This window comes from Bombina bombina, chromosome 4 (assembly GCF_027579735.1).
Source record: "Bombina bombina isolate aBomBom1 chromosome 4, aBomBom1.pri, whole genome shotgun sequence".
In the NCBI taxonomy this organism is placed as follows: domain Eukaryota; kingdom Metazoa; phylum Chordata; class Amphibia; order Anura; family Bombinatoridae; genus Bombina; species Bombina bombina.
The window spans coordinates 673957999-673970606 of NC_069502.1; the positions used below are offsets into that span (position 1 = coordinate 673957999).

Here is a 12608-nt window from a genome sequence, read left to right on the forward strand (position 1 = left end):
GAGATCAATCAGTCACTCAATAAAGGATTTTATAAATCCCAGGATAATATATGACGTAATCTCTAGGTAGCTAGTTTATTAATCTGAGTCAGATGAGGTATATTATAGGTGGCTGTATCACTTTAAATTTGTTCATTGATAAGTATACTGTCCAAAGTTTGCACACAGCCCAACATCAACTGCTCAACCTCATTCGCTCATCTCCTCAGCAATACATTCATTGTTTTTTGTGCACTGATTTTGTTCATAAGTGCAAGGTTTCTCTTGGCGTAGAGTGAAGACTCTGCGAATCCTACAGTTTCTCCATGAGGGTCTGGAGAAGGACCTGTCGGCCAGTTCTATCAAGGGTCAGATCTCTGCCCTTTTTGTTTTGTTTCACAAGAAATTGTCTAGTTTGCCAGATGTTTAGGAGTTTGTACAGGCTCTGGTCAGAATCCGACCTGTTTTCAAACCTGTCGCTCCTCCAGGGAGCATAAATTTAGTGTTAATAGTTCTTCAGAGGTCTCCATTTGAGCCTCTGCATGCTGTTGATTTTAATTTACTTACTTGGAAAGTGGTTTTCTTGTTGGCTTTTTCCTCTGCTTGCAGAGTGTCAAAGCTTTTTGCTTTAATGTGTGATCCTCCGTATCTGGTGATCCACCAGGATATGGCGGTGTTGAGTACTCAACTAGGCTTTCTACCCAAAGTAGTTAATACTCACAACATCAACCAGGAGATTGTTGTTTCTTCACTTTGTCCCAATACGTCATCCTCCATAGAGAGATTGTTGCATAATTTGGATGTTCTACCTTCAAGCTACTAAGGAGTTTTGTCAATCTTCTTCCTTATTCACCCTATAAACTGGTAAGAACAGGGGGCTGAAGGCCTCAGCTGTCTCTATTTCCTTTTGGTTGCAAATTCTGATTTGCATGGCCTACAAGGAAGTGGGTCAGGAGCCCCCTTCAAAAATCACAGCACATTCTACTCATGCGGTATCTACTACTTGGGCCTTCAAGAAGGAGGCCTCAGTTGAACAGATCTGCAAAGATGCAACTTGGTCTTCATTGCACACTTTCACAAAGTTCTATAAATTTTATGTTTTTTCTGAGAAGGGTTTACAAGCGGTGGTGCCTTGTATAACTAGGACTGCCTTATGGCTACACCTCACTGTCAAGGCCCTATGAAGGCTGAAACGATCGTCTGGGGTTGCTGTGTTCCTTATTCAGAGAGGAATTGCCTGGTATTTTGGTGCTGGACTGACCATAATAGGCAGGAAATACAGGAAAGTACTACTCTGTGAAAAGCATTACTGGGCTAAAAAGAAGCTGCACCCAGGTGGTAAATCGCCATAGAACAGGCTAACAATGGTATTGAGCTGGTTGTTCGTTCCTGTGAGTGTGCTTCTCTTTGTATGTAACTAGGACTGCCTTACCTACTTTCCCTCCTGAACATTTGTGAACTCCGCAGCTTGGGCATTGGTTTCCCATAGGTTAAGAATGTTCTCGTGGACTCTCACTGCCAATAGAAAATAATGTACTTCTTATTTCTATATATATCTGATACTGTTCATGTAAAATACACATCTACACCTCTATATCTATAGGAAAATATATATTATATATATATATATATATATATATATATATATATGTATATATATATATATATATATATATATATATATATTTAAGAATAAAAATAACATTCTTTATTAGAATGTAAAATATATGTACCAGAAATATACAATAATACACATATAAATAAATATGTATACATAAATAGACATATATATAGACATAAATATATAGACATATATATGAGTGTATTGGAGCCCTTTGCAGTCAAGTAGCTGACAACATTAAAAAGCATATTTATGAAATATTCATATTTAATTAAGGGTTATACTGTGTATTCAATGCAAATATTTCACATTCCATGTTCTGCACATAGGGAAATGTGTTCTAAATATTTTTAAATTATTTAAATAGAAATATATTCCTATATATACCTGTATATATCTATACCTATATATAATCATATCTAATTATATATATTTTTATATATATATAGTGCCGCAGAAGAATGCACTCACAGGCTTTTCTCCCTGAAAACATTCAATAAACCTTTGTTGTTTTCACTTTGAGTAAAGCCTGTGAGTGCATTCTTCTGTGGCACTATTCAAGGACATTTTTGCACCCAGGTAGCTGGCATTTGGTGGGTGGATCTGCAGATTGATTTCAATATATATACACCAAATATATTGTACCAAAATTCCATCAGATATATGTAGAAATATGTATTTAAGAATAAATAAAACATATTCTGCTATGTGAAGAAAATTAGAATGTGAAATATTAATATTTTCATGTCAGGTTAGCGCACTTGAGAAAATGTGCCAGTAGGGTATTTTTTTTCCACTTTTAGTGATCCATTGATGTCTATGGGAGAATATGTTAATTCATTAATTCAATTTCGATATTGTAACTTTGGCCTTTTGCGCGTGTCTGGTACTGTACGAGCAATACGTTTTTACATTCAACTTGTAAAATGCGCGGTATCCGATGTGCGCAAAAAGCCAAAGTCAAGCACAGTTAGTGCGCGACCAGGAGCAATAATTAGCGCTCCATTCATAAGTAGCCCATAGTTTGCAAGGTATTTTAAATTTATAATTGTAAATATACAACCAAGCATTAAGTGTCAAGTGTCAATTTAACTTTATGAAATATTTTTTTATTTCAGGTAAAAAAAAAGAATCAAAACCCTTACATTATATAAAACATTCATGTACATGTTTACATATTGTGTAACATACGCTGTCTTACATGTCCGTATTTGTCTACACGTCATGTGAATCTCCTGCGTTACCTTGCATGTCTTTATCAATCATTTCCATTTGCAATTGTTATAACAAATTACCATATGTTAAAATACGTTTGTCCTCAGGGTTTTATTATTTTAAACATAAAGATTTTAACCATTAGAAAAATCCTGTGTGTGCTTTGATATATATATATATATATATATATATATATATATATATATATTAATCACTTTCTGAAAGATTCAGGAATATACATATTCATTTTTATATAACTCAACAATAATGCTTACTCAAAAATAGCTCTGATATCCAGATATCATATAAAAGATACATATTTACTCAATATCATAATCATAATCGTCATCCTCTAATTGTATTTTGACACTAGAGACATCATCTGCTTTAGTTTTTTTCCTGTTTCTGCCTTTGTCATAGGTGTGTGAGCTCTCACAGTTAAACTGAAAGGTTTCAAACATCATCCAGTATTCTCCACGACAGAAAGAAGGCTCTGCACACTGCCCTCCCTTTATATCTGCTCCTTTTTCTAGTAGGACTTTTTTGACCTTTAGAAGATTACAGGTGCAGTTCCATGGGTTCCCATCCAGGTAGATGTGCCTAAGTCGTGGCAAATATTCAAACACATGGTGGTCTAGGGATGCAATCTTGTTGTTTCGTAAATTGAGGACTTGAAGCATTGTCATGTGTTTAAGATCATTCTCACCAATGTTCTCTATCCTGTTTCCTTTGAGGTCAAGCCTCGACAGAGTAGATGGCAAACTGAAAGACAAAAATGAGTTCTAGAAAACCATATTTACATTCAAACTTGATAAATTCTGATGCTCAGTAAAATAACAGTTCTCCAAACCATTTGATTAAATTGCGGGGCATCAGATATCCATGTTATAATAGAATGTCCTTAACATAAATATTTTTAGTGTACATGGGTAATTTTGTGGTGGGTGGGTGCCAAAACGTATGCCCTGACAAAAAGAAAACAATATATGAATTTCATTTTCTAAAATGAGAAGGAAGGCAGAAGGAAATGTTCAGATAGGGAGAAGAGTAAGGATGAGGGTGGAAAATTTGAAGGAGTAAGTGGAATGGGATAAAGTAAAATAAATCACAATTTAGTATAAAGGGATATAACATGACCTGTTACTCTGGATCTTCTCAATACCTTAAAATTGCTTCCTGATGCATATAAGATAAGCTCATGGTGGTTGTGGCTGGTATTAAGAAATATACAATGGGTAGATAGAGACGGGTCTACAGAGCAAGTAAGGTGAGAGAAGGGGCAATAAGATTAGAGGGGATTCATGTTCTGGCAGCTTTGTGCAAGGCTTGCCAAGAACAGAGAGCTGATGTTTGCTTGGAATTGACAAAAAGTAACATCCTTTTCATAACCAATGGGGGCTGAATTATCAAGTTCCGAATGGAGCTTGATACCCCTTGTTTCCGGCGAGCCTGAAACAGAAGTTATGAAGCAGTGGTCTAAAGACCGCTGCTCCATAACTTGTTCGCCTGCTCTGAGGCGGTGGACAGAAATCAACCCGATTGAAAACGATCAGGTTGATTGACACCCCCTGCTAGCGGCCTTATTGATGTGCAGCGGACATGATACGCTACATCGTATCATGTCCGCTCGCACTTTGATAAATATGCCCCTTGGTCTTTAGTTTGTTGCCCCTATCACACACATAGTTAATTCTTTTTCCTGCCTACACGTCTTTATGTGAGCTTCTTTTCTAGCGCACCATATACATATCACTATAATGCTTATATGAGATAAAAACATATATACAGCTTCACTCTTAAATGTCCCTGATTGGGGTTAGAGGTTTCATCTCCATCCATGCATACATAAATGCTGTTTAAAGTGGCATAAAAGTAAAAAAATAAATGTTCAAGCTTTAGACAGAGTGTGGATTTTTAAGAAACTTTTCCATTTACTTCTAATGTCAATTTTAGTTTGTTCCCTATGGTTCCTTTGTTGAAACATATAACTTGGTAGGTTCAGGAGCAGTTATGCACTACTGGGCTCTAGTTGGTGATCAGTGGCTATGTTTCTTGCCATTGGCTCACCAGATGTGTCCTTTGCAGAATTTATATGCAAGCATTTGTGCAATAAAAGAATACTCTAACACATTAGGCCATTTTATTGTTGCCCTTATATGCCCATTTAAGTAGAATTTTATATTAGGGGGAGTAAAATATCATAAAATAGAATGTAAGAATGTGGTGAAAATATACATTTGTAAATTGGTGTTTGCAAACATAAGTGACATCATACAGGCGACAAAACACAGTGCTTAGATATAATGTATGTAATATTACTGGATGAAACTGGCAATATTTCTTGACAAGACCAAGATCTTTTGGTAAAGGAGAAAAAATGCAAGTGTCTAAAAGTTATGAGATTTAAGATTTAGGAGAGCAGCTCATTGAATTACAGTAATAAAACAAATGTGGTATTTGCAGCCGATTTTAATCTGGAAACTGCAACTGACTGAAATGAAAGATACAGTCTACTTGAAAATTGTTATTGTTTAAAAAGACAGATAATCCCTTTATTACCCATTCCCCAGTTTTTCATAACCAACACTGTTATATTAAAATACTTTTTACCTCTGTGATTACCTTGTATCTAATCTCAGTGTTTTTTTTAGCAATTACAATCTTGTATTTTAGTGTGCTGTTTCTTGTGAACCCATTATCATTCTCCACTTGAGTGAGCACACTGTTTTCTATATGGCACACATGAACTAGCACTGCTGTTGGGGAAAATTGTAAAAAGCTAAAAAAAAGCACTGAAATAAGGGGTGGCGTGCAGGGGCATTGTAGGGGACATACATGGTGTCATAGTGGTTAGACTATGAAGGGACTCCCGTGAAACATATGGAGGCAAAAAGTACAGATCAGCCTGAACAACTGGATGCACCTGGCAAAAATATATTACTGTACAGTCCCTGTGCTCTCTGCAAAACTTTAACAGCCTTCATAAAATTTGGTGGAGCCAGTGACAGCAGTGGGATTTGTCTCCATTCACATCCTAATGGGTAGTACTAGGGCTGATGGGCACTTCTAGGAGCATTGATAAGGCTACAATCCTCCAACTTATGATATACTGCAGGATATCGGTGCATTTTCTTCTCCTGCACAATGTCAGGTATATCTATGGGGTTGCCTTTTCCTTGTTCAGAGGAGAATTGCCTGGTATTTCGGGGCTGGACTGACCATGTCGGCGGGATCAGACTGATATACTACAGGAAAGTTTTCCTCTGTTAAAAGCACAACTGGGCAGAAAGAAGCCACTTCCAGGTGGTAACCGGGCCATAGAACAAGCTATTGATGCTGCTGTTCGTTCCTGGCAGACTGCTTCTCTTTCTGTTTTGCATATGTAAATATGGCCCTGGGGATAGTCTCCCTATGGGTGATGGGGGAAACCAGACATGGACTCCTTGCCCAATGTGCTTAGATTAGAGGAATATGGCTGCACCTCACTGACGAGGCCCACAGAAGGCCGAAACGATCGTCTGGGGTTGCCTTTTCCTTGTTCAGAGGAGAATTGCCTGGTATTTTGGGTCTGGACTGACCATGTCGGCGGGATCAGACTGATATACTACAGGAAAGTTTTCCTCTGTGAAAAGCACAATTGGGCAGAAAGAAGCTACTTCCAGGTGGTAACCGGGCCATAGAACAAGCTATTGATGCTGCTGTTCGTTCCTGGCAGACTGCTTCTCTTTCTGTTTTGCATATCTATGTATCTATCTATGTATCTACCTATCTATCTATATTCATTATTGCGCAGTATCTATCATCTGTTTACTCTATGTTCATACTTATACATTCAAATGTATAGGTGGCCATAATTTCAGCACATGTCCTATTTCAGTGTATAGATACATGCCATAATTACGGTATATAGTTCAGTGTGTTCATTTTCAGTGTATAAATATTGGGCATCATTATGCAGCACAGGGTGCTCACCATCAGTGTATAGGCACCCATCATCATTATACAGGGCAGCCTGTTCTGTTTTTTAGTGAATGAACCCTCAACATCATTATACAGTGCTGCATATATGTTATCAGGGTATATGTACTCTGCATTAAATATACAGTGCAACATATTTATTATTAGTGTATAGAAGCCTTGCATTGTCATATAGTGCAGTGTATTGTGTTAATATGTGTATAAATGTTCACTATACAGTGATATAAGTGTGAGGTGTACTAGTCCCTTGGTCAAAACCTGTCAGTACTCCACTGAAAGTTAATGTGATCTATTCTAGGGCTTGAAAAATATATCAAAATGCTTTTGCAGCTTCTAAGAACTTTCAGTTCAGACTTGCAAGTGTGATTCTGTAACCACACATGTAAAGACAATTCTTAATCTAGGTGCCAGAAATAAAACACCTCAAACTCACTTTTTCTGGGTGATTGACAGGCCCTGCTCCTATGCAATTGGTTGGCCAAAAGCAGGGGGACAGAATGAACAACAGAGCTCTTCTGCAGTCAAGTGGCGATTGCGGGTGGACAGGCTCTCTCGGTACTCAGTACCTTCAGGCATAATACCCCAGGACTGGTGTAAAGCTGATGTGGTGGCACTTTTTAAAAACAGAAAGCTATAGACCAGTTAGTCTAACATCAGTAGTGGGGATAATACTTCAAGGAATAATAAGGGATCTTATCCATAAGTATATTCATGTACACTGTCAGAAATAATGTGCAAAAATTGTACCTTTAGGGGATACAACAGCTTGCCACTGGGGCAGTACCTTCAAAGGTACACCCGCTGTACCCTTTAACATGGGTACAAATTGCTATCCTTGCAGATTGTACCTTTCAAAGGCAAATATGTTCCTTTGGTGACTAGATTAGACCTCTGCTATGGTACCCTATTGTACCCTTTAAAAATGGTGCAAATCTGGCCTTTTAAGGGTACTGCCCCAGTGACAAGCCCTTTGTACCTCATAGTGGCACATTTATACTCAACACAGAATATTACAAAAGCTGTTCCATTAAATTTATTATAAAACATTTAAACATGCATTCATTTAATATGTACTTTTCCAGACAGATACAATAGCCACACTGCAGTTTAAAAACGTTTGGATACTGTAACCATAAAGCAAATCCAAAGAATGGTACAGAACCACCTGAAAGAACAAGGCCAAATAACCAGTTTCAAAAAGAGTTACTCAACGTGGCTTATATCACTCTGTACTAGACTCTAAAAACACCCCATTTAATTTAGGGTGACATGCTAGAAAACAACATAATAATAAAATATAACTCTAACGAAAAGAAGGGGGTTTCGAGGGAGGGATAAACAATAAAACTCACAACCATACGTTGAATTGTCACTCTATGCAAAATATATGCAAATGCATCTATTTCCCCAGTACACATTTTGGTGATGAACCTGCTACCAATAGATGGAGCTGTGTTACACAGTTCAAGGAACTTTCAACCAACAGATGGCGCTGTGGTGTGTTACACAATGTCCATGTATGTGACTGGGGAACGGGTACAATTTTATTTTATTTTTTTAAAAACAGCTCTTGTTTATTTTATAGAGTTTAAAACTATTTTTTTTCTTTGTAATTTTAGTTAATACATGCTTTATGCTTTTATGTTTAAGAGTTAACATCTTGATGCTCTAAATATAAACATTAAAATGTTAAGTGCTTGTTTGCTATTTAGAACCAGCCACACAGTATCATTGAAAATATGGGTTATTAAGGTTTTTTTTTTGCTTTGCCTGCTTCTTGCATATTACCAACAACGATTGAACATAATTATTTTGCTGTACAACATGTATGTTGCATTAATTTTGGGTGACTGCCAGTTATGTGAATATGAATAATTGAGGTGTACAAATGATATGGACTTGCAGGGTTTGGCAGCCTTAAACCACCCACCCCCCTCAACCTTTTAGACACAAAAGTGATTGTACCTTTTTGGGGGGATTAAATGGTACAAACATGGACCCTTTGACAGTTGGAAACATATTTGTACCTTATTTACCACTAAATGGTACATATTAGTTACTTAAGTAATTATGATCCATTGAGAGTACAACCACAGCAGTTGAACCCTAAGTTTTCACAAAATGAGCCCAACTGTACCCTTTTTTCTGACAGTGTAAACTAGATTATGAGCTCAAATCAGCATGGTTTTATGAGAAATAGATCATGTCAAACTAATCTAATTAGATTATATGACAGGGGCGAAACTACAGGGGGTGCAGAGTTTGCGACTGGGCCCCTGAGGGTGGGGGCCCAGCTTAAAAAAGTAAAAATGAAAATGTTTTTTTCTTTTTCAATAAAAAACGTTGACCTGCCACTGTCTGCACTGATATCATGTGAGGGGAAAATGATGCCTCACTATTGTCTCTGACTACAGGGGTTAGTGTTTTTTTTTACCCATTGGTGTTTATGTGTGTGTGTGTGTGTATGTGACTGTGTGTGTGTGTGTGTATGTTTGTGGAACCAGCAAATTACAGACCTCGTTACTACAGCATGGGGGGTGGGTGGTAAACAGTGTCACTATACAGTACCACTATATACAGTATGGGGGACTGGACCATGTCACAGACTACTGTGGTCACTTTATAAAGTACAAGACGGGTAGGGTCAGCCCAGCCATCTCACCGGCAGATTACAGACTGTGTCACTGACTCACTATATACAGTACTGGTGTGAACAGTGTCACTATATACAGTAATAGGGGGTCAGACCATCTCACAGACTGTGGGCACAGGGTATCTCCTTTTGCAGACATGTAATCTGATTTTTTTCCTGTGTTAAATGTAAATAAAAAAAAAAGAAAAAAAAGATATGTGTCAAATTCACCTTTTTGGGGGGGGGATGGGCGGGAGCTTAGATTCTTGCACCTGGGCCCTGTGGTTTTTAGTTACGCCTCTGTTTTATGTGGAAGGAAGAAAAAATATAGATAAAGGGGAATCAGTTGATGTGATATACTTGAATTTTTCAAAGGTGTTTAATACAGTGCCACATAAGAGATTAATGTACAAAACTAAGGGACTGGGAATAGCTGAAAATTTTATCTCATGGATAAATAACTGGATAAAATACAGGGAGCAACAAATAGTAGTAAACGGATCATACACAGATTGGACAACGGTAATTAGTGGGGTCCCCCAGGGATCAGTATTGTTCTTTTTAACATTTTTATTAATGACTTGAAGCAAGGATTACATACCTTAGATACATTTAATGATGGCTTAGATACATTTCTGGCTAGAAACAGAGCACGTTAGGATAAGTTTGTAGCTACAGGTGAACTTTTCCCCTGTAGCTTTGAAACATTTAAATTCGTTTTAACGAAAACAAATGTAAATGTAAAACTATAATTCAATTTTCATTTAGTTTTACACAAAATTAAAAACATATAGTGCAGGGAATGAATATTTGGGGAAATAAATTTCCTTGAATATTCTTTATAAAAATTTTGTCCAAACAAATTGTTTTCCCCTGCACATCCCTAGACTTCAGAGATATGATTGCTTGTGTTAAATGGGTCACCTTTTTAATGGAATTATTTTCAGCTCAACTGGAGCTTTTTATTGTAAATCAAGAAGGATTTGTATAGGTTGAACTCAATGGACTTCTGTCTTCTTTCTATCTCATCTACTATGTTACTATGTAATATATCAATAGTCCAAATGATTCCTTTATACTTAGCTAATATATTAAAGCAGTGTTTTTCAACCAGTGTGCCGTGGCACACTAGTGTGCCGTGAGAGATCCTCAGGTGTGCCACGGCAGACTGACAACAGTGTGACATATTTTTTAAACTTTGCTTGTTTTTTACTCCCAGTGCAGGGGTAGTTTGTAGGAGGCATGGCATAACAGCACAATACATACAGTGTGTGTGTGTTTGTGTGTATGTGTATATATATATGCTGTATTAGGCTACAATGTGTGATTTTTTTTAAATATTGGGATGGTGGTGTGCCACGGGATTTTTTAATGTAAAAAAGTGTGCCACGGCAAAAAAAAGGTTAAAAATCACTGTATTAAAGGGATAGGAAAGTCAAAATTAAACTTGCATGATTCAGATAGAGCATGTCATTTTAAGACACTTTTAAATTCACTTCTATTTTCAAATGTGCTTCGTTCTCTTAGTATCCCTTGTTAAAAAATGAATACGCACATATCATACACTAGTGGGAGCTGCTGCTAATTGGTGCCTGCACACATTTGTCCCTTGTGATTGGCTAAATAGATATTTTCAGCTTCCTGTCAGTAGTGCAATGCAGTCCCTTCAGCAATGGATAACAAGAGAATGAAGACAATGTGATAATAGAATTAAATTGGAAAGTTGTTTAAATTTGTATGTTCTATCTGAATCATAAAATAACATTTTGGGGTTTACTATCTTAAATGGAAGTATCTCATACAACCCTAATCTTATTTGCTCTGTTCTTTCATATTTTTTTAGCTAAATTTATAATCTTCATTTGCACTTGTTTACTGTTATATGAATATGTAATTTGTTGAAAAGTACTTCTCTTTTGTTTATTGCAAAGAAAAAAACAACTTTAATAAAAAATAATAAATAACAACACAAACAAGTTGGCTAAATACCTCAGATTAGTCATAAAAAAATACAAATTCAGAAATATTTTTGTTCAGGCAAGGTCAACAATATAATTTAAAAAAGATAATTAATGATACTTTATATATTTTTAGAATTAAATTATAGCACCATCATCCTGCATTATAGACTATATATAATGGTTATAAAAATATTTGTTATTGTTATTCATTATATTGTAATAAGAAGCTTAGGATACCAATCACTGAAATAAATGTGAAGCTGAAATAGACATTTGACAAATAGATTAACAACACAAAGGCGGGGCAAGAAACATGGGAGGATACATCATATAGGGAGAGTTTCCAATACCAGGGGTAACCTATGAACCTTCAGCTAAAGTCTACAGTCCTCTGTTACACACAGAACAGTGACGAGAGGGATCAGGAAAAAACTTTTGCAAGTATAAACATTACATACTTAAACTACATCATGCAGACACTTTTACCACAGTTGGAAGTTGCAATGACATTTTATAACAAAACAACTTTTTTACTTAAAGGGAAGGACTTATTCAACATTATAGAACTAGCTGTAGATATGTTCAACTCATTTTTATATACTGGTAACAGAAATTGAAAGCAAAGTATTATTTTTTGTAAATGTATAAGTTGTTTTATCCTGTGTAAAGTCAGACAGCTGTGGACATGCAAAAGAGAAATGCAAAAAAACACACACACATACACACACACACACACATACAAACACACGCATACACACATACAAACACACACACATACAAACACACATACACACATACACACATACAAACACACATACACACATACAAACACACATACACACATACACACATACAAACACACACATACACACATTCAAACACACACATACATACAAACACACACACACATACAAACACACACATACACACACACACACATACAAACACACACATACAAACACACATACACATATACAAACACACACATACATACAAACACATACACACATACAAACACACACATACACACACACACACATACAAACACACACATACAAACACACACATACAAACACACACATACAAACACACACATACACACATTCAATTACACACATACATACAAACACACACATACAAACACACACACACACACAGTCGTACTGCATTTCTCTGAAAACACACCAAAAGCCTTTGCATTTCAGAAGCTTTATACATGCTT

At 36.4% G+C, this 12608-nt stretch overlaps 1 protein-coding gene across 1 annotated transcript in view; it reads right to left on the reverse strand.

Moving 5' to 3' along the window:
* Window positions 1–3135: 3135 nt before the first annotated feature.
* LOC128657753 (nephrocan-like) overlaps window positions 3136–12608 on the reverse strand; it is a 44732-nt gene continuing 35259 nt past the window's right edge. Inside the window, exon 3 of the mRNA XM_053712161.1 lies at window positions 3136–3577. Coding sequence (XP_053568136.1) covers window positions 3136–3577 — 442 coding nt within the window. The remainder of the gene's footprint in view (window positions 3578–12608) is intronic.